General features: G+C 43.2%; 1 protein-coding gene across 1 annotated transcript; it reads left to right on the plus strand.

The window, feature by feature from the left end:
• The first annotated feature begins 12,184 nt into the window (after positions 1-12,184).
• On the plus strand, positions 12,185-21,930 carry ASB4 (ankyrin repeat and SOCS box containing 4). The gene is made up of 5 exons (XM_038129746.1): positions 12,185-12,489; positions 15,841-16,140; positions 18,354-18,844; positions 20,427-20,540; positions 21,147-21,930. Exons 1-5 carry the CDS (start codon positions 12,276-12,278, stop codon positions 21,333-21,335), a joined length of 1,308 nt encoding a protein of 435 aa, XP_037985674.1. The 5' UTR covers positions 12,185-12,275; the 3' UTR covers positions 21,336-21,930.
• Positions 21,931-23,492: the final 1,562 nt, after the last annotated feature.

Genomic DNA, 23,492 nt, shown 5'->3' on the forward strand with positions numbered 1-23,492 from the left:
GATAATCTGACTAAATACAAAGGCCTGCAATGCAGGTGTGATAATATTAAGTGGAGCCTTCAGTTCATGGAGGGCATTGAGGGCAAATTTGATTGACAGCTCTTGAGGAGTCAGCCGGTGCTCAGTGACCCCCAGCTGCTCTACAAATACTGAATGAAATTCAGAAGAGGGCATGTGGGTGTGAAGATAAAGAAAATGTGGCTATAGTTTAACTGTAGAAACAAGCAGAAGAGGTCAACACAGTGTGGAAAGGTTCAAAGAGAGTCTAGTGAGGTCTTAAAATGAACTCACTGGTTTTGCTGAATTCAGATCTTAAAACTGGGTTAATATAAAGGCCACATCCATCAGATTGCTGCTGACATGCAGGTGCTGAACTAGCTTCAAGTAAAAATAAAAACTGGCAGGCAAGAAAGCTGTTTCCCACAAAACTAGGCAGAAATCACAAGCAAAGCCTGTGGTTTGCCAACTGAAAGATGAGGGAAAAGGCTTCTAAAGCTGCAGTTTGTGAAAATGACAAGATTCTCTACAAATGCTGTGGCCTAAGACCACTTTAACCCTGTGAGCTGATCAAAGGGAAATTGCAGATGGCCCGCACAAATATGTCAGCATTTTCTTAAACCTTGAATTCTTTAGCCCTGTTAGAAGCCACTTCTCAGCTTCCCATTCAAAACAGGGAGAAGAGATTCCTGCAGCATCTGGGCCATTGCCACAGCGCAAGGCAAAGTTCCTACTCACACCCTACCACTGCACATAAATAGTGTCACCAGCCAGTTAGGAAACAGGAGTCCATTACCATCACCTAATGAAGAGACTGGTACCTCGAGGCATTCAAGAAGACAGGTGCAGAGTACCTTTTACAATGAAAAAGGTAGAAACATTCCTGCAGTGACACCAAGGTATATTGATTTTCTCAACTGCCGGGAAAAATGCCTGTCACAATGACATCAGCAGATTTACGGGTGAGGGTGTTGAAAAGGCTGTTGCAGAACCAGTCTGACTTTTAGCCCTGTCCTGCTTCAAAGTGAGCAAAAGTCTCTACCTAGCCTTTGCAGAGCTGGGTGAAGATTCCAGCACTGCCAGCCGTGAGCAGCCCAGAGGCATCTGCATAACTTTGGGTATCCAAATAAGTTTCAGAGTATATTTTGGTTCTTTCATGATGATGTGAGGTAATGAAAAGGTTCTTAGTGATGACAAGATGTCAGAACATGTCACTGTCAAAAACAGCCTCAAGCAAGGCTATGTCCTAGCCCAGCTCTTGTTTACTGCCTTTATGCAGCAGTTTTCGTTGCTGCATCTGGAAGCAGAGGCAAAGCAAGCTGCTTTAATTATTTTATAGGTGGCAAAATTGCTAAACTGGAGAGATGCCAGGCTAAATCGAAAGTCAGAGAGGTCCTCTCAGGCAATCTGCCCTTTGTTGCTGACAGGGTGCTGGGTGGGCAGGATAGTACTGGTGGTTTTTCACTGCACTGCCACAGTTTAGCCCTGTCACAAGCATAAAGAAAATAATTCTGGTTGGTTTGGTTTTTTTTTTCAGCCAGAAGCATGCTGAGCCAGTAGTGTGTCTTGGCAGTACAATCCTTCAGCCTTGCAGGTGACATTCTGCTATCGTGGCAGCAAGCTCCTCGAACACTGTGACTGATAATTCAGCTGAGGGAGAGGGCCATGTGGCTTTTGAAAGATTAAAGCTGTGTATAAAAGCAAGGAGGCTCCTGACTTCAAAGACAAGTAAAGGAGAACATGTTCCTGTCATTATCACTCCTCTGTACAGTAGGACTCTCAGGCAATACACGATTTCTCTGACTCTCAACCCACTCTATGTGAATTACTTTCATGCACTTGCAAATAAAAAAAACCAAAAAGTCAATGTCCTGAATGCTGAGATTTGATCCATTGTCAAATATTAACCACTGCCAAAGACTCTTGCAGTTTTAGGTAAACTGGTGTGAGCATTGGTGCATATATCACATATATGTGTTGCATGCAGTTGTGTTTTGGGGCAGAAAGTAAATTACAGTCCAACATAACCACACAAAGATATAATTCATGTGGAGTCATAAGCTATTTAACTTTTCTTTTACGTATAAACTATGAACAGATGATGTGAAAAAGACTGTAGGACCTAATCCATCATGCACTGAAATCCTTGAGAGCTGCTACTTCATAGCCTCTCCTCTGTAAACATGTGCCAAAGAGCAAAGAAGGTGGCCTCTGCAGCACCAGAGCCTTTGTAGCAACCAAAACCAACACCCTCCACCCCCACCTTCTTCACTCTGCTGTTGTGGAGGAGGTGTCACATGAGTGGCCAGGAGAGAAGGCACCCACGGGATGTTACAGAGCACTGTCAGATGTTGACATCTATCTCACTCTCAACCCAACGCAGCTCAAGAGCAGGTTGTACATGAATCTCATTAGGCTCTGATGTACCAGACTTTGTGTTTTCTACCTAATATCATCCCAAGGAAAGCAAAGTGAAGCTGAAGAGTGCACAGCATGGAGTAAGTGTGCCTGACACCCAGAAACACTCTATTTCTCTCTCCTCGGAGTACCCTGGGTGACTGCCCCCAGCAGCCCTCCAGCAAGTAGACAGCTTGAGCATGTGGTATCAAAAGCCACTAGAATTTGGCTGACAACAGCTTTTAGGAGACACTGCACACATTTTTTTCAGTGGTTCAGCTTTTGTTCTAACATGAGCAGAAGTTTGAAATTTAAAAGCAAACAGCTGATTTCTATTGTATGATAAGAAAGCAGCAGTGATTATATTTTAAACCCTTGATTAGCAATTTTGAGAGAAGCTCAAAATTTCTGATCAAAGTGTGGAGGTACACATAGTGCTGACCATGTTCTTATTTTTGACCACATTAATTTGACTGGTGAATACCAGCACCATGAACAAGAAATAAAGCCATGTACCTTCATCTTTCAGCCATCCTACATACAGTGGTCAGAAGGCTATGGAGCACTTCAGTACCACCTGTTAAAACATTCTTATGATCTACTACTAAGGCCTCATCTCAATATATACATTCTGATTTTTTAAAATTCTACATCCGTGTAAGTGGGTTTGGTGGTCAGGTTTGGGTTTTTTTCCCATTAGCAGCTTCAAAACTTGTTGAATTCATGTTTTCTTATAATGTAGTGGCACAAGTCTACAATTCAATAAAATTGCACATAGTTGGAACTTTCAGCACTTTTCTTTCAAGCCTAGGTGGAGCTTCAACTGTTGTGTGTCTTCACTGACACACCTAAGTGCTGTGCAAAGCTCAAAAGAAAATATAGACAGAGTCTGCTGGCCCCAGGCTGGCCTGGGGGCTTCTCTCCACAGCAGGTCAGATGAAGCCATGGAACTTGAGCATCACCAGAGAGCACAGGAAGGGAGACCTCTTAACCCTGACATCCTCAGCTGGACACACCCCACTGCCTCTGGCTGGCAGCTTCCTCAAAGTTTTGTGCCAAGAGCCTAGTTTTGCTCAGAGTCCTAAAATGCCCAAAGTCTCTTGTGTTTTATGAAGCTGGCTCAGAGATTGGCCTCCAATTCCTACTCTTTTCCTTCCCCTAGGAGTACACTGGACACTGTTAGGTGCAGATGCTACTAGATTGCCAACACAGTGCCAGGGATGCCTCCCAGGGTGTTAGTCACAAGCAGCCTTTGGGTGCTGGGAGGGAATAGTTTGGGCAAGAAGTTCATTACTGGGAGCCACAACCCTCCTTACACTCCTCACATGCCCTGGGGATCTCAGTCATCAATGGCCAAACTGGGGAAAACCCAAATATTTAGATCTCTTTATTCTGGGGTAGTTTTCTCTCTTTGAACCACTCTGCTTTGGGTATCAAACAGCAGTCACAGAACTGCACATCACCACACAAATCTTCCTCTAAGTGTTTCCTCATCGACTCCCTGCAAGCACTTCAGATTGCAAGCACTTTGGGCATTTACAGTCGCTTTTTGCAGTACCAACTCTCTCAGAGTTCTTAACATGTAAACAATGCACATCATCTGTAAGAAAATAAGTCAGAATTAAATAATAATTGTTTGGGGAGATTTGTCTTTTAGTGGGTCACTCTAAGTAAGAGCAGAATATCCTTAGAAGGAAAAGCTGGATTTTTTTCTAAAGGGAATCCTCTGACTTCTGTGGACTCTTCTCCAGGAATCAGGCATATCTGTATGATGACCAGATCTTTCAGTGCACTTTTCATTCCCTCAGAGGTGAGAAATTAGATGGATTAAGAGAAAAAAAGAAAGCAGTTTGTTGAATATGCACTACAATTTGATTTCAGTGTTAAGTAAGCAAAAATTTTAATAATAAAAGAAAACCAGTAATGTTCTATTTCTGCATAGTATTTGAAAGCAGTTTCTAACATTACCATGGCACATACCTTATTTACTAATTAAATTTTATTTATGCATATTATTACCAAACATGTTCTAAAAATCAACTCACTTATCTAAATATTGATTAAATTAATGCCTTTGACAAACATCTATACTTTACTACTAAAAATACTCTCCTACAGAGGATTATTTTTAGCCCTCTTTTATTTGGCTTACTTTACAACCAGATTTATAGCTCTGGTTGTATTTGTTTTAGTTTAAACTTAATGTTTCTGAAGTATGTCTGATCTGGTTTTGATTTCCATCTTCAGACAAGTGAAATTGCACCCTACAAGTGTTTCCACAGACTCTTGCAGGAGATAATGTGACAAACTCTGGAGTCAGATATTTATGCTGTAGGTATTGATGTTTGGGCACAGGAGGAAAAATATTTTCTTGTCTGAGCTGAGCACTGGCATGCTGTAAGAGTCACATAATCCTCCAAACTGTCTCACTCTGGCTTGTGTGTGTCTTTGAATAGTTTTATTTGCTTTCCTGTGCCTACCAAAGAAACAAGTCTTATCTTGAGAAAGGTGGTGGCAAAAGTGGGTAATTACATCCCTCTCTACACTTATCCTTGCTTCAGAAATGTTCTTGTTCTTCTCCCCCCTGAAAAAAAAAATCTTCCACCAGCCTTCGATGGAGAGGATACAGCAATGTGGAGGCTCTTTAGCCTATTCTTCTCTTGGAGAGGTTATATATTTCAACCAGAAATATAAGCACCACTATAAGTTACCATTTCTCAGAAGGAAGTACATTATTGACAAGATTTGTGCTGCAACAGAATGATTAGTGGGTTGCTTTTTAAAAAAGGTTTAATTATAAAGAATCTTCTTGAAATATCTTGAAATTGAAGAGTTTTCTCCAAGCGTTTTTCAGTTTTAGATGCAATTCAGCAGGTCTTTGACATGACTATATTGATACTAAAAGGTGTCAGACTCCTGGGGCTTTTGACATTTCAGGACTTCTTATATTAGGTCTGGGTAATCTGCTGATGACAAAGAAAGCCCACAGTGCACAGCACTGGACTTTCCTGTTTCTTACATAATGATTTGAAAGGAAGAGCCAAGTGGTGATCTTTATTTTAAACTTAGTTAAGATGATTTTATTGAGAATATGGTTGGAAAAGGACAGACTATAAAAAGAATTAAAAAATGAGTTAAATGAGGACTTGGCCCAGAGAACGCAGGAGGAAAAAAAAGTAAAATGAAGCAAAAATAAAGCCTTCATCCAATGCCTAGACAAAGCTACTGAGAAAGTTGTGATTGGTCACTATGGCAACAGATTTTTAAATGGAAATAAAATGCTTTTAATACTGCAGGCACATTTTTCTATGCAGATCTAGTAAATTATCTCAGACTCATTAAAGTGAACATAATTTTACAATAGATATTCTATATAATGTTGGAAACAGCAGTACAAGAAAATCAAAATATAAATAGCTATAAGATGTTGATGTTTTTACCATATTACTGGTTCAGTCATTCAGAGGCTCAGGAGGTAAATGGTAACATTGCTTATTTTCTCTCCTCGGGGAACATTTTAATAACTGGTGTAAATCAAGGCAACTGTAAGCTTAAATGAGAAATATTTTCTTTTATTTTCTTGGCTTTTATACTAATGGTCTCGGGGTGGTGATGAAACATATCATGCTCCATTCCAAGATGTAAGAGTTTGTTCATACACCATCTACTCCACGCTGGTGGAGATAATTCACTTCTCATCCCCTTTGCTCCACATCCCACACAACAGCATCAAAGTCAAGCCAGCCTTGCATCACTCATGCACATTTTGGATGTCAGTCAACAGGAGCTGGAATTCCTGCACTTGGAGCAGGATTTATCCTGTCCACTACCAATAAAACCAGCATCTAAGATGATGTGAATATCCTGTTTTAGACTAACACAGATATATTGTCACTTCTGCATCTTCAAACTGGACCTGTTGTGCTCAGGGAAGGCAGAGGTCAGTACCCTGAATGAGCACAATTAACAGCTTACATTGCTTGGAAATGTAGCAAGCAGCCACTGTGTATGAGGGACTGATTTATCAGCAGTGGTTGGGAAACACAGGCAACAGCAGAGATTGAAAACATTAATCAAAAACACTGGCACAACCCCCTGGGCATGGGATGATTATGAAGCCACATCAGACCAGCACTGTCCCTGCCTCTCTGCTGCCTCCAGCCGTGTTTCTGATGCACTGCTTAATTTGTGATACCTCCTCTTCCCTCTCCACACATTCACCCTTTTGGCAGATTCTTCCATATGTTTTATTTCTGCATTGTTTCAAATTCAGTTCTTCTGAGCAAGAATAGTTAGATTCCTAGGCTAGCAAAGAGCTGGCTCTTTGGTGTCTGTTTAAAGAACACCAGTACTGCTTCTGCTGAAAGTGTTTATATTTTCATATATCAGCATTTTGATCCAAGAAAACTGGCATTATAGAGCAGTTTCAGGACTGGAGATCCTTTCACACATTGGCTGTTTGCCTGTCCTAAAACTCCTGTCACTTTGTTCGATATATATTTAATATCAATGAAATAATTTAATATATAGGAACCATCTCATAAACATCATCTCAGCTCTACACAAGTCTCACTTTGACAGGCAAGGCAGAAGTTGTTGGGAAGAGCCTGATGATAATCTCTCATCTTCAGCCAGCTGCTGCTACGGTTCAGCCCCAGCAGGGAGCCCGGCCAAGCAGCAGCAGCCCCGCATCAGAGTGGGCAGGGAAGATGCAGCTGCCTGCAAGGAACTTTCTCTGGGCAATGAATTATTTTTGCTCTGAAGGAATACTTGTCTTTAAAGAACTGCTTCCCAAAGGCTTCGTGGAAACCATAGTTCATGCCTCACTGCATCAGGAGGAAAGAAGACACGAAGATTCACATTCATATTTAAGTTTGGTTGCAAAGTCCTACTGTTTTACATACATACCTAGACATCAAACTGCAAAAAATATGAGGAGAATTTTCCACTAAGCGTAGATAGGCAAGACTTGTCTTCCTCATGTCTTAGAAATACTATCCACTTGATTTTAAATTCTGTGTACACGCTTCATGTTTACAACACTCATGCCCTTTGAATCAAAGAGAACCTTTGAGTATTCTGGCTTAGTATCTGTGGTATTTCAGTGGTTTTGTAGAACAAATGCATTTTGTACATAATTTTTGTAGGACGATAAACTAATAATTATCTTAGTAGTAATTTTTGAAGGACTATTCTTTAATGTAAAATACCCAAAATTTTACAATTCACACTCCATTATCAAGAGCTAATCCAACCCTGAGCTTCTGAACATGCTAATGAACACACTGATAGCAGGAACTGGAACAATGTGCAGGAATAAAGGAAAATGGATCCCTGGGGCTGAAGAAGGAAAGAGCGGGCATGAAAGCCAAAACAAAATCCGTGGAAGGATGGGCTAAGCTTTCACCATGAAGACAAGAACCTCCATGAGAACAAAATTCTGGGTTGTTACCATCAACTTTTGATTTTGTAACATGTGTGTACCTTAAGGCTTAAGCATGCCACTTGCTCCATATTTCTAAATTACTCTTGCTTTACTGGAAACAAAGCTCCAAGGCCCAACTCTCCTAGGACCATAGGTTTCCAGGTCCTAGGAGCTGTACTTCACTGACTTGGGAAGTTTATGTCTAAATGCCTTTCAGTAACTGAGACTGTTTCTATCCCTTACAAATGAGAACAAAAGTGAAATAATGTAACAAAGAACAACCAGAGGATTCAAAACCAATGATACCAAGAAGGTTTCAGGTTAACCAGTCACAGGGATGAATTTAAAGAGATGATTTTTCTCAAAAGATGATTTACAGCTGAGCACCTGGAGAAGATAGCTTGCACCTGGCAGAGCTAAAGGGCTTTTTTCGTAATAAGAAATAAAGCAAGAAGCATGGGGATGATTTATGTAATCTTCAGACTCAGAGTTGGCATCCTGGAAAAAGAAAACCAGATAAAATATAATGATGGCTAAGGCTGGCAGAAAGATGTGCAGCAGTGAAAAAAAAAATCGATATTAATATTAGCAAAAAAATGTGCAAAATGAATAAGAGAACTGTGCTTAATCCAGTTTGAGAACAGACAGTTGACAAGAAACAAGGGATACACTTGGCAACACAGGGGATATACAAGGTAACATCGCCCACTGAGCACACAGCGGCCGGGCAGACTCGGTCAGATGCTGCAGAGGCTGTAAGGACCAGGGCAAAGTGAGGGGCTGTGATCACTACTGCAACAGTATTTCTACAAGCATGAGCTGTTCAGAAGAGGTCAAAGTGTGGGATTAACTCAAGGATCTGTTTTTTGCTTCAGGCCCACAGATGTGACATTCAGTACATCTCCCTCCTTAGTATGTAAAGCTTCAGAGCAGAGCAGACTGCTTCACAGGGAGGTGTGCTCCTGCGGCTGGAGCGACCCTGGTTAGCTGGCCACCATCCTCCCTGGCCAGGTGTGCTGGGACACTGCTGCAAGGCGGGTCCCTCTGGAGCTGGGGAGTGGAGAACCTTTGTGACACCCCTTGCGTGGCTGACCCTGGATCTGCTGCTGCCCTCTGCCCCCCTTGGCACTGTCACAGGGACTGGGCTGCTCCAGAACAGGCTGCCAGGGAACTGCCAGGGGACTGCCAGGATGTTCACCATCGCAACCTGAGCAGCCCCACGGCTCTGCTTGCATCACCACCTTTCTTTGGGAACATTTCTCCTGCTGGCTTCCTGCCTGTCCCAGCATAGAGTTCAGGATGTTGGTTTTCACCTCCAAATTCCATTCAAGCTGTTCCCAGCATTGCTGTGAGTTATGTGTCTGCCAATAGATTGCTCCTATACATCAGCAAGTGCCAAGGAAGGAGCGCTGGCTCCTCAGCAATCACGCTCTGCACAGTCTGCCTGAGTATGTCTTTTCTCACTCTCTGCTTAAGCCTGTCTTTGTCTTCCTATGAGCAGTCCCAACTATGATTTTCATTCCTACCCCTGTGCCACCCATCATTCTTCTCATAACAGCACCTCAATGGTGCTCAAGCACTCATTTCCAGCTCAGCTGCTTGGTGCCCAACATAATAAAGGATATGACCCACTGAAAGCAGTGGAAATGCTTCCCTTGGCTTCAGTGGGCTTTAGAATAAGCCTGTGATAATGCTGATGGAGAGGGTCCCCAGCAACTCAGCTAAAGCCAGGCACAGTGGTCCCGTCGCCTGAAGTGGGAAGCAGAACACACATCAAGAGGTTGTCTGCCCTTCTCCTGTTTGCTGGCTAACCTTCACACCTGCTTCTTATGACCTGCTGTAGCCCCTTTCAGGGGCAGATCCAGCCTGTCCCCCGAGGTGCAGGTGTTGGTGTGTCTGTGGTTTGTCCTGTGCTGTGTGGCACTGCACAGACCAGAGGGAAGGCTTGGGGGCAGGAGCTGTCTCCCTGGAAAAAGCATGCCTTCTCATTGGCTCTGTAATTTAGACAATCGATCCTAAATGTGGAAACCATGAGGTTTTTTACTGGATACAGTATATGAATACACAGCACCCATGGCAGTGGCGTTGAGTCTAATTTACAAATATTGTAGATACTGTAACTGCCATTTATATTGACCAAAGGATGAGCTTTTGTTTCGCAGTACAATGTTCAGAATATTCGGCAGACCTGGCGATTGGATGACATCTGTGTTGACTTTCAAAATCAAGCTGCCACCTCGTGGTATAGTGAGGGAGAGGCCTGCAGGAAATCGCACAAACAAAAATCCAGATGTATAGTAAAAACTGGTAAAAGTGGTCCCTTTTGTTCCACACATGTCTTACAGTATTTATGTATTCTTAAATATGTTTTGACTATACTTCAGGCAAATTAAGAAAAAATATTTATGTCGTTCTTTAAAAAGACTACCTAACTTTTTGGGATTGTTGTCTATTCAAAACATAGAAACATTTCCTTTTTCTTGTGTGTAATTGCACTGAAACCACACATAGGAGTAGGTTTTTTTTCCAAGATTAGACCCAAATGCTGCTTACAGAAAACAATAACTACTAAGGCCATGTAGGCATCTATAGAGGCAATATACATACTTATAATTGCTCCCTTTCTTTCTTTTAAACTTAACAATAAGAAAACTTTCTGTGAGAGTCAGAGCAGGGCCACACAAATTGATGAAGGTGAGCAAGTTGTAATCTGGTCTGAGGTGCTGTCCCTTCCTGGCATGCTCTTGGACCATGACAAATGTAAGGTAATTTTAATCAGCTTTCTCTTTCACTGTGGGCCAAGCCAGCACAAATTACTTCATCTTGCTTGTCAACCAAGAGCAAACATGATGGATCAGCAGATGTGCAGGAATCTGTTACAGCAATATGCTTATGCATGTCAACCTTGTAACAAGAAGCCTGTAAGGTCTGGAGTTCCCATCCTGTTCCTGTCCTCACACCAGTGAAGCATCAACACTTTTTTAAAGCCTGAAGTCAGCCACTACTGAAAGTAACAAAACAGGCAGGAGGTGGTAAAGGCATGAAGAGCCTAATGCTAATTCTGGTCTTAAACCTTAATAGACACAAACGAGCTGCCTGGGGCTTATAGCACCAGGGCAAGCCATTTTCCTTCCCCTTGTGTCTATTACAATGTACATTACCTCGGAGAATCAGTTTTTGTATTTTTCATTCAGAAGTACATAGGTAGAAGGAACTCACAAATATGAACTGCTCTCTGGTACCACCTTTGCTGAGCACAGGCTGTAGAAGAGAGTTGGTGAGCAGTCCCATGGACAGGGGTCCTGCAGGGGCTGATGGGGCTGCCTGAGGAACCTGGCCTCTGGAAACCCTTCAAGCAGAGAGGCTGCTCTGACTTCCACTGTCACCTGGCTCATGTTTCTCCATCAGCCTACTCGGCAGCCAAATTCACAGGAAGGAGAAATATGAAGATTTCTTTATAATGGCAGTTGTGCTGGTGTCTGCCTTGCTGGGCAATTTAAATCAAGAGTAAATAGTGTCCTTCTAGCTATGGTCTCATCCAGCAGCCCAAGTGGGTGCAGGTGTGAGCCACCTCTAAGTGATGCATGGCAGCAGCACATGCCAGCTCCATGTGGGATCTCATCCTCTAACTGCTGTCAGTACAGGGATGGGGCTGGCAAAGACTGCAGGAAAAAGCAGGGAGGGGGCAGTGTTTAGTGGATGATGGGCTTGTGAGAGGGAAGTTCTGAATTTAGATGAAGGGCGAGCAGTGGAAGGAGAAGAGCCTATGGACCCAAGCAGCCTCCTGTGCTTTCAGCTGAGTTAATTCACACACAAACACCCTGCAGTGTATGAGATCCCCCACCCCATAATGTGGCTGTACAGCCCTGCAGCCCCCTTGTCCCACCATTTCTCCTTTCAAGGAGCACTGCTTGTTGCCCCTGAGCTCAGCACCAGCAAGCAGAATGCTGTCCTGGAGAAGAGTGGGTTACCTCATACATGAAGAATGCCTTGGAGATTTTTTAGATTTTTTTTCCTGAATTGCACTAGTTAAAAGGCATCTGTGGGCAGAGCATCTCATCCCATTGCAGCCTATAAATCAGCCATAGCCAGTCTGAAAGGAAGAGTGAGAGCTTCTCCAGCTGAAGATCAACACCCAGGACATTTACTGTAAGCGTATGGGCAGCACCAGAGGTAATCAGGTGGTTAATGAAGCTTAATGTGTATGAAGCCCATGGGGGTTACTCTTATTTTGTTTTAATTGCTAGTGTGCCTGTCCTCGCTTTCATCAAAAGAGCGTGGTGATATCTAAGAGCGGCATTTCGATGCCCGAAATGCTCCTCATATAAATAGAACAAGCAGATCAGCATGACTGAGTGATAAAATTACCTTCTGGTCTTCAGAAACTTCAGCATGCAACTGTGCTATAGGCACCTCAGTGTGCCCCTCTTCACAGCACAAACAGCTACGTTTGGAAATGGATTTGGAGGAGACATGCAAAGAGGGGGAGAGCACAGAGGGGAAAATCACTCGAGCTGCAGCTGCAAAGTTGGTGAAAAAAGCTTTTCTTGAAGCCCTGAAGTCCAATGACTTTGAAACACTGGAAGAGCTCTTGAGCCAAAAGAAAATAGACGTGGACACAGTGTTTGAAGTGGAAGATGAAAACCTGATTCTGGCATCCTACAAACAAGGTAAATGTGGCAGCATTCACCAGACAGGAAGTAGAGGGTTTTGAGTTATTTTCAAGGAACTGTGGCCTTTTACCTCTTCTGAAGCTGCAGCATAAGCTGATCCACAGGCAGGACGGTCTCAGCAGGCTCACATGGTCAGGGCCACTGTAGTAGGGGAGCTTATCAGCTGTGTGGGCTTGGTGAAGGGCAGGCCAGAGCCAGCCTGAGCCTCCGTGCTGCAGCTACAGGAGTCCTTTGCCATGTCCTCTCAGAGAACTTGGGTGCAAAGCCCAGAATAGACACATGCAGGTGTATAAATGGGGTGTATACATTTCTTGCATGAACACATTCACATGTACAGGCTATTTAGAAACATGAAATATCCCCTGTCTTCCATTTTCAATAGAAGTAAAGTGGATTCTCCCTAGCTGAGGGAAACTAAGGAAATCCTGTGGACCTTGGATGTTGCTGGATGGGATAAGGTTTATTTTTCCAAATGACAGAAAGTGAGGATGTGGTAGTTTATCAAAACAGAAAAATAATCTGGAAAAAAAACAACCAGAACAATCAACACAACATCTGCTTTGGAGTATAGAAAACCCAAACATTTCCCAGCCAGACACTGAAAGAGCTTCCAAAGCCTTACAACTTAAAGCAATAAACCAAGTTTTCTCTTTGCTAAAATCAACATACTTCATGACCTACTTGCTAACAGTCTCTTCTTGTGTATTTAGAAAGCAGTAATGATCAGTCTCTGCCAGAAGTTAATCATATGTGGAGAGAAACACTCCCAGGAGCAGCAGCACAGCAAATGCACTTTCTCTTCTGTGGCAAAAAGAAGGGACTATCTCACCTCTTCTCTTTTTCTGTGTTTACCCTTTATTTAATGGTTGGTTTCTGCTCTTTTGATTTCTTGAGGGCGAGGATGGTACAGTCATGATGTACTTCCCTTAGGGACAGTGTATGAACTAAGCCACACTGTGCTGAATTTATCTTAAAATAGATTTTCTTCTGTCCTCAGCAGGCTAAAAGGCAATCTGGCTGTGGTTTGAGACTATAGGATTAATGAATAGGTTTTTAATCACAGATCATTTGACTTCAATTAGTTAACTAGTCTCTTTTGAAGAATTCTCTTTGTTTTCCAAAAAGTAGAGAGGAAAATGCACCCTTATGGCCTAAATCACAGAATTGTATTCACTCTGTCTGAAGGGAAGGAAACACTTCCATCAACTCTTATGTAAATTTTACTTTTTTTCTGAATGATAGATTACTGTGATATGAAAAGGGGAATTTCCTCAAGGATGAAGAGGGGAGAAAAATTCACCACCCAATCATTCTTACAGTTTGATCTTTGCCACAGCCCTTGGTGATGAAGTGGAAAGAAATGTCATGGGTGACAGAGTGACTTTTCTTCCTCTCTTCCAAAGAGGCTGAGAGCTTTCAAAGATGCTGATCTTGCTTGCACCATGGCTTCTTTATGTTACTAGCCAAAGAAACAGGTAAGCTGAATGAGGTCTCCCATGGAGCCTCATCTGCTTCCTGTTCAGCATCTGTCCCTGTGCCTCTGAGCTCAGAGATCTCAGCAGCTTTGGGCAGAGGACATGGGAGATGCTCCCTGGGGATGTCTGAGCACAGCTCACCTGCAAGCAGCACAGGCTAGAGAAATATATTGTGTGCTCAGGCAGGAAAATTGTGGCTATAAAAAGTGATAACTTGGCTTGTAAATCTCACTTTCCTGCTGTTAATGTACAATTTATGGCCTGTATCTGGCCATAAATGGAAGACCCAGCCCTATGTAGGATAAGCCTGAAGTGTATCACAGTTCACTGGTAACAAGGAGGAACACTGCACGTGCAGTTGGATAGGGAGGGGATTTAAGAAGCTTGCCCTGCTTTCTGCAGAGACTTTAGGATATAGCCTGCCTTCTCTGTGCCTGGTTTGAGGGGATATGAAGAAGAGGTTGCCAGTGTAACCTGCACAGTCAGCAGGTTGAGTGTCCTCAGAGGAGGCTGTCACCCTGCTCGGGCACTCTGGGGCCTCAGGGCTGCTGCTCTTGCCTTTTACAGTGTGGGTTCCTTGAGGATTGGGTTTGGCAGTCCCAAAAATTTGGTCCTAGACTAGATGACATGGTCTGCAATTTCTTGCCCCTATCTGAAAATATACTTGTAATAAAATATACTTGCAATAAAATATACTTGTATTTATCGAGGAGGAAAGAAAAATTTTAATCCATTTCTCCTTGCCAGCAGCAGTTTTTTTCCTTCCTGCTTGTACCTCATGAACACTGTAAAAAAATGCATATATATGACATTAGTGTTGAGAAACTGCATAAAACCAGAGACTAAAATGGAAGATTTGAATTAATTTGACCTCACTATACTAATATTTTCTTCTGTGTTTTTACATGATAACAGATTTCAGCCAGGCAGTTGTCCAAGGAGAAATAGATGAATCAAACCCAGAGAATTTTATAGTCACATTCTAGCTGAGATGCAGATATTGTATCTTAAAAAAAAAAAATTGACTTCTCTTGCCCTTCTGCACATTATTGTGATGATTAACTTTTCTTAAACAAGTGATTGATTGCTTCTGAGACTTATCTGTGCAGTCATTAAGCATGTAGTCCTAATTTGGGAACAAGTATTTATGTGTTATTTGGCCTTACACTTCATTGTAAATAAAAAAGGAAAAAAATCACTGTGACATTTTCTGAGAAAATACAAACATTTTGCAGCCAAATTTCATGCTGAAGTGTCACTGCTTCTATTTGGCTCTTCAGCCTAATTTACATCAGCATCCAATTTCCTCACTCTGTGCTCCTCAGGGCAGTAGTTGGGGTATATTGCCAGGGGTCACCTATGTTTAAAGCATCCCTGGAGGTCTGAATCCAGCCTCTGACATGCAAGATCCTGCCATCTCCCACACAGAAACAGTAGGATGAGCTGTCTGTTGAGTCACTGTCCTAAATAAATGCTGTCATCTTATTCCAATGCCACCTTTGTTCAGCTATTGGCAGGCTGGAGACGCCACTTCCCCCATGTTTTTTAGCTGTTGGCGTTTCAAACCCTCTAAGCATTTTTTTTATTGTTTTGTTTAACCTATACCAGTCACAAAAAAGTCTAATAGCTTCTTTCAGAGTACATCTACACAGGAATTATCTCTCCAAAAGGCAGGCTATTCAGCACACATAGTAACAGTGCTTAATGAAAATGAAGTCACGCTTGAGAGAACTTTGTGTGTACTATGCTGGTGAAATTACAGTAAATTACATTTTAACTCCAACCCTTTCTTCCCCTTCAATTATTCTCAGTAGGTGGATAGTCCTAAGAAAAGTCTTTGCCAAGGCTGGTAACACATTCTCACTTTGTACAGGGTACTGGCTTCCCAGCTACAAATTAAAAATATCCTGGGCAACTGGACTTCATATAGCTGTCATGTATGGACATCTGGAGAGTCTTTCGGTCCTCCTCAATCACAAAGCCACAATCAACTGCCGGCCCAATGGAAAAGCTGCGATCCACATAGCCTGCGAAACGGCAAATGTTGAGTGTCTCAAGATCCTTTGCAACCACGGGGCGAAGCTGAACTGCTTTTCAATGAGCGGGCAGGCGCCCCTGCACTTCTGTACGACACGAACCTCCATGCCTTGTGCCCAGCAGCTGCTTTGGAGAGGTAAGGTAAAGCTCTGGATTATCTCTCATGGCATGGGCAAAGATGGTGGGCATGGTCTGGGCTTCTCTTAGGAGGCAATTTCTCAAAGTAGATGTGTATTTATCCCTCCTATCCACAGGTGTCTCATGTCTTCATCTCATGTCTTCGTCTCTTCAAGAGACATCCACAGGTGTCTCTTGTCCTCATCTCTTTGATCAGAGGAAGTTTCTCCTATTCTGTTTCCTCCCTCATCTATCTTTCCCTAGCCACTGGTCCTTACTCCAAGATTGTTTCCTATTTCAGTGTCTCCAGTCCACTGCCCAATCAGTCCATCAGCAGCAGAGCTCCTCTGAATCAGAGAGTTTCTATATCTCTCGGGGGGGGTTTCCATCTTTTCCATCTAGGTTTACTTTTGAGCTACTTTCATATGAAAGGGCACCCCTCATCTTCTTTCTTTTTCAAATTTCCTGGACCTGAGTAAAATGTTTCAAACCGCTTTTTTTTTTTTTTTTTTTTTTTTTTTTTTTTTTTTTTTTTGAGATCTGGCCTTAAAAAAACTGAATGCAGTTTTTCATATCGTGTTTTCATTTGTCATGAATGCAGCCAAACTCATGCCTGGAGGAAAAAAAATGGTATTATATAACATTTTTCTTTTCCCAAAGTAAGGTACATTATGCTTCTGGTCATCTGCAACAAATGAGGCTATGAATAGATGTAATTCTTCCATAAATATATTTGTCACACGCTATTTCCTGAACAGAAGGGTACTGACACAGGACACAGTAAAAGAAACACAGTTCAAGTCCTTAGTTACAGAGAGACTCCCCTGTTTATCACACTGTGCCATGGTAATACAAATAATTTTGGGTTGGTTTTGTTACATGTGTTGTTGTTGAAAGCTTTTCCTGAGATGCAGAAACCAAGTGCAAAGTCCATGCTTTGTGGGCAAGGCAATCTGCAGTCATAAATGAATAACAACATTGCTTTTCTTCTTCTGGAAAGATACATATTATTTTGTTTGGTACAAAGGAAAATAAATGCAGCCAGTTGTATCCTGCCCAAAGCAAACAGTCCTGACAGCAGGAGTTGAATTTGCCTGAAAAGCTTAAAAGTCAAATGTAATCTTATGAAACGCAGCAGAGGATGAATGCAAGTGAAAGGATGTGTTCTGCAGGCTTTCTCCACCCACCCATCAACAGCATAATAGTACTTTAAAAGCCACCCTTCCTCCCAAAGCACTCTTTAACTCTGATTTCCATGTGAGCTGAATGTTGAGACTCCAAATAGAATGGGAAAGGTCCGGAGCAAACCCTGTCAGGCGTGCACATTCACAGAGCAGCATCCTCCAAGGGCTGAAGCCAGGGTGTCAGTTAACATCCCTACTCCAAAGTTTCCAAGATGCATCTTTTGCATGCCCTCTCCACCCAGCGGTGTCCCTTGGGATCCATTCCGGTCACTGCAGTTTATCCCCGTCCGGCTGGGGCGACACAGCAAGCGGTGCTGATCCCACGTTTGGTTATCACCTCCAAACTCGGATTGCCGATGCCGTCTCGGGGACATCGAGCACGACTCACACTCAGCCGGGCTTAGCAGCATTAGCACTCGGGTTTTCCAGCCCGGAGGCGGTTTCTGCCCCGCTCTCCCGGGCGCTCCCGGCTCGCTGCTCGGCAGATGGTGCTGTTGCTCCAGCTGCGGCCGCCGCTCCGCACGAACCGAGCGCGCTCGGACCCGCTCCGCGGCGCTTTGGAAACGGGATCCGGACCCCCCGCCGGGGACCCCGGCTATGGGTTCGTTAATATCATCCACGGACTTGTCGTAAAATATCCTTTCATCCAGGCTCGCCTTAACGAGGTGCTGCAGGGAGTGTTTTCAGGGTACAGAGCAGAGCAGAGCTGTTCGGAGTAGGAGTAACGATCTCCTTCCTCCACCAGTTCTCAATTTATAGGAAAAAGCATTTTACGCAGAAATTTGGGCTTGCATTGCTGCTCTGAGATAAAATGTTTAGATAAGGTCGTCCTTGGGGCCAGCATAGAAGCTGTATCCAAGATCCTTAAGTTTCTAAGAGCTTCCCTGGAGACTTAACCAATGCATTATCTGTGCTATTTGCATTTACATGTGTTTTTCATACCAGTTGCCCACCCTGAGCTTTTCCTTGGGAAGAAGGGCCCATTCAGAGAGACGACCAAATGAGTGTTTCATTGCCTTCATCTTCCTCCATCATCTTTCTTTGGCAGGAGCAAGTGTGAACATCAGAACAAACAACAAAGACGAGGAGACTCCTCTGCATGTCGTTGCACGTCTGGGCGTCCCAGAGCTCGTGGCCTTTTACGTGGAACAGGGAGCACAGGTAGATGCTCTCAATGCCTACATGGAGACTCCCCTGGCCTGTGCAGCCTACTGGGCCCTTCACTATAAGGATCAGATATACAGCCAGGACCACCACCTCATCTGTCGGATGCTCCTAGACTATAAAGCTGAAGTGAATGCTCGTGATGAGGATTTCAAATCACCACTCCACAAAGCTGCCTGGAACTGTGATCACGTCCTGCTGCACATGCTGCTGGAGGCAGGAGCAGAAGCAAACATCATGGATGTCAATGGCTGTGCACCCTTACAGTATATCATAAAAGTGACATCTGTGCGGCCAGCTGCTCAGCCAGACATCTGCTACCAGCTGCTGCTGAATCATGGAGCAGCTAGGATATACCCTCTGCAATTCCACAAGGTTAAGGATGTCTTTGTACAGTAGGGGTTTGCAGAGGGGTGGTGCCTTGAACAGGAATGGGATGAGAGATCCAAAATATCTGGATTTGCTGGAGTCCTGTCAGTCTGGGCCCAGAATGCCCAAAACATTGTGAGATGACCTACTGTAAGAGTGGTGTCATTTAACTGAAGTGAAATTACAGTTGCCTGTACCAGAAACCAGACACAGATCTAATTTTTGCTCTTAACCAACATGAAATGCCAAACTCTAAATGCTGGTTGAAGATTCAGAGCAGAGTCACTTTCTCATTTCAGAGAACCCACATCCTTTTGTCAAACCTGGCTTCATACAGGTTTAACTGAGTTATGTGAAATGTTTATTTCATGGTGTCCACCAAAGATTAGAGATGAGACCACTTGATTCAATTTGTCACATCTGACATTTAAAAATCTATTCAAATCTGTTAAAAATGAAATGGATCTTAATAAAGCTTTGGATTATTCCCAGGAAATGTGAGAATTAAGGAGAAGTGCTGGGCCTGGGCTCGTAGCTGATGACCAAAAAAAGAGAAAAAAGTATTGCAGGATCCCTCCTGAAAAGTTTTTAAACACTTGCAAAGCCCAAGACACTGACAGAAGTACCTAAGAGTGTTGTTATTTCAGACAACCAAGTAAGCTTGCTGAAGTCAGGACTTATTCTCATCCAGTACCCTAAGCAACAGTTTGCAGTTCCCTGACTGTATATGTAAAGTTTTAACAAGCCAAGCAACCAGAAGCCTTTGAATAAAATGCCAAAATTTCAATTTGGCCCTCTTGAGCCCAGGATGAGAAGACTCTGCCTGTAGCAGAACAATGCTTAGTCTCCTACCTCTTTCAGAGCAGGGTCTGAAGTCTCTTCTTCCTGCATCTTATTGCATGAAGTGGGTCTCTCTTCCAAACCATCATTTGCCCATCTGTAAAAATGTAGGATATTTATCCCAGAGGGAAGTTCTGCAGTTTTTTTCATGAAACCTGGAGACTGCATGAGACAAAATTGGGTGAATGCAATGTTATCCCCTGCATATGAGTGACAATAGACTGGGTTTTTTTCCTGTTGAGCTAAAATTACTGAGCAAAAGAGTTGTGTTGGGGTCCTTGTGTGGCTTGAAAGCCTTACTTCTGAACTGTCTCTTCTTCTGGTCATATTTTAAATTTTTCTCCAACAATGCATTTTTGATTCATATGATGGGATTTTTTTTCTGTTCCTGAGCTGCACGTGCTGAAGCGAGAATTTTTGTGTGTGGCTTTGCCTGCTGTTGAGTCACTCAACCCAGCTACGAACAAGCTATCTCTAGATTTGGGCGATAAAGCCCACCCTATCTAGACTGCTGTGGAGATCTAAGCCAGCATTTCTGTATGGTCTTAAACTGGGGATGAGCCTGGGGCTTCTTGCTGCGCTTGACCAGAGCGGTGTGGAGGGGCCTTGCATCTTTTGCATCTCCATCCTGATCCTGCTGTAATTGTTGGGCTGTGTCTGTCCCAGTTTGCTGTTGTGCAGTGCCGAGCACCCAGGCCAGCCCTGGCTTCCTGGAGGTACTCATGTTCTCCATGCATCCTGCCTGCAGGTGCTGCAAGCCTGTCATTCCCACCCCAGAGCTGTGGAGGTAGTCGTCAACTCCTACGAACACATCAAATCGACATCTAAGTGGAAAGCAGCCATACCTGAGGATGTCTTGGAGGTAAGCGCTCAATGAGTTATAACTGAGTAAAATCCAGGCTTATTATTTGCATAACCCACACCAAACCGCTAGAAAGAACACTTTTGAAAGAGAAGAAACATCTCAGAGGATGCGGACTTCCCCACTTAATAGCTCTCATTTGACAAAAGCATATCACTCACTGGAAAAATGCATATTTTTTATATTTTAATTGCTACGTCATCCTTTGGAGCACCCCTTGTCAGTGGTACAGCAGGAGCTCAGTTGTCCCTGTTCTCAGCCAGTGAAAAGATTTTGGCCGTGATTGGTGTTTCTTCAGATTTTTCAATATGTATATTTATATTTCTTTTAAGTCAGCAAATAGTTTTAAAGTGCCATGTTACATGGGTATGACTATGTACCTCTAGGTTCTGTTGCATGGGTCAGATTTCTGTGAACAGGATGAGTTAGCTGCAAATGCAAAGGAGAATTTAAATGAAAAGTAAGAGATTAAAGAGGAAAATATATGGTCAAAAGGCAAAACTGTGGGACAAATGACATGCTTTGACATAGTTATCCCTTTAACTCAAAAATCCTTACTCCAAATATTCTGGTTGCCCTAAAACACACTTGTGGTTTATTTTACAGCGGCACCAGGATTTCTATGACTCTTTGTTCACTGTGTGCAGCAATTCACCGCGGTCACTGATGCACTTATGCAGATGTGCTATTCGGGCAATATTGTCAGAAAGGTGCCATCGAGAAGTCCCCTTGCTCTCCATCCCTCTGTCCATGAAGAAGTACTTGCTGCTGGAACCAGAAGGAATCATCTACTGAGCCACCACGGAGCAGGCACTGGCATCTCCCTTCCTGGATCCATATTCCTCTGTGGGGTGCCAGAGATCCAGGCGCAATCCTGACACAGCCCTGCGTGTGTGTCCATTGGCTGGCCAGCCGGCAAGCTGGGCTGGCATTTACTGGCTCTCCTCGGAGCTGCTTTCTTTCCCTACACTGAGACACCACAGCTGCAGGCTGCACTTTGCGCTGGGGAGGCAGAGCTGGAAAAGCTCCTGCTCCAAACACACCCAGGATAAGCACTGCTTTATTCAGCCTAGCTTAAACAATGCTGCTGCTTCCTTCAGTACTCATACCACTGCCTGCTAGATAGCATTAGGTTAAATCTGAGCAACCCTTGATTTTGTTTCACTATGACTTTCTTCAGCTCTCATTTTGGGAATAAAAGAAAGGATACTGTCAAAAAATAAGTCACAGAAATGCTTTCCCAGAATGAAATAGGGAAACTGCTTTGGTTTGTGACCACAGACAGGCCTTCAGTAGTTTCTGTGTTTTTCTGTGCACTGACTCGCAATTCAGTGTTAGTTCACTAACACTACCTGTCTGATTCTTATAAAGCTTTGTCATAATGATCCTTTTTAATGGTCAGAATTTTTTCCTTTATCAACCATATCAATCAGTATGTAAACGAGATAGAAACACGCAGCCTGAAATTTTTGTATGTTGGTAGTGGGTAGCTTTGAGCATATACTGACTCTGTTTCTGCTCTCACTGTGACCAATGATAAATTAATATCCTGGTGTCAAGAAAGGCAGGTAAAAAAAAATTTCCCCCAAACCCTGTATGGCTGTACTTGTATCCATCCCTAATATCTCTCGGAATGATGTTGGATGTGATCTGGGAAGCATAACACCCTTCTCTTCACTGACTACAAAATGAACCTAGCCTGCTAGCATGTATTATGGACCTCATTTTTGGCAGCTAGGTGCAGGTGAGAGGAATCCCACCAAAAGGTGTTTCCAAGATAAAGATGGGTTGCCTGTGTTGTTACAGACCTGCCAGGTCCCGTGATTTGCAGTTCCTGTGCTTTTGGACCTGCTAAGACTGGTTTCGTTTACTTCTGACCAAGCTACGTTCTCCAGTCCAGGGGGACAAAAAGCAGAGCAGTGGCAGTTCACACAGTAAATATTCCACAGAAAGCACAAGTGTGTGATCTGACCTACAGGTAAACCCTAATTTTCTTCCCTTTTTTAGTTTGATGCAATCCATCTGGGCTGTTCCACTTTTTTTAGATTCTGACCATTCTGGGCTCTCTGAAAAGAGAGGTAAGCCAGGCCCACCACTGGGAGCCAGTAGCTCCTGACTTCTCATTGCACCTCTGACTGTGAAGCTGTCAGTCTCAATTATTAGAGTTATTTCTTTGCAAGACAGCTCACAGCACACTAGGCTCTTCCCAGACAAACCAGAGCAGCCAAGCCCTTCAAGTGTCTCTGTGTCTCACACAGCAGCAGCAACAGCATTTGAAGAGACCTGCAGATTGTTTAGTGTTACAAATCACTTCCCTTTCCTTTCCTCTCAGTTTTCATCAATTAATGCTTGTACACTGTGTACAAGAATCCAGTTAACGGGTCTGTTTATGTTTAACCAGACAGCAATGAGGATTGCTATTTAAGTTTCCCATTCCAATAAGGAATTTCAAAGTGAACACAGATCATGAGTAAATGTTTTCTTATGTGAATAAAGTTGTAATATAGGTCCCTGTAATTCACTAAGCCAATGAGAGATTTCCATACAGCTGCAGAGATGTCTCTATCAGAGACACTGCAGTAATTTACTGGGGAGAATAATCAGCATCTGAGACAGGTTTTCTATAGAAAAATCTGCTTGAGACACCTCCTGGTCAATGGGATCCACTGGATTCTGCACTGCAGAAGAAGAGTGAATTTGGAAAGATGAAAAAGCATAGGTTATCTAAACCCACTGCTTTTCTAGGTGATGCATCTCTAAGTCAGGCATGAGGAAGACAATTTGCCAGCTGGTCAAGTCAAGAAATATTTTTTGCTTCCTGAACAGTCTGACAATGGGGCAAGCTTGGCAGTCCAGAAGAGACAGATGGAGGTAGCTGATATTACTGGAAACACATCCCCACACTGGCTCCTTCTGAAATTCTGCATCTGGAAAAGGGAGGTTTAAGGCAGA

Source organism: Motacilla alba, chromosome 2, assembly GCF_015832195.1.
Source record: "Motacilla alba alba isolate MOTALB_02 chromosome 2, Motacilla_alba_V1.0_pri, whole genome shotgun sequence".
NCBI lineage: Eukaryota > Metazoa > Chordata > Aves > Passeriformes > Motacillidae > Motacilla > Motacilla alba.

Coding starts and splice junctions, on each gene's coding strand:
- ASB4 (XM_038129746.1), top strand. CDS start 12,276: ATGGATTTGGAGGAGACATGCAAAGAGGGGGAGAGCACAGAGGGGAAA. Junction 12,490..15,840: donor TCTGGCATCCTACAAACAAG/GTAAATGTGGCA, acceptor CACTTTGTACAG/GGTACTGGCTTCCCAGCTAC. Junction 20,541..21,146: donor TACCTGAGGATGTCTTGGAG/GTAAGCGCTCAA, acceptor TTTATTTTACAG/CGGCACCAGGATTTCTATGA.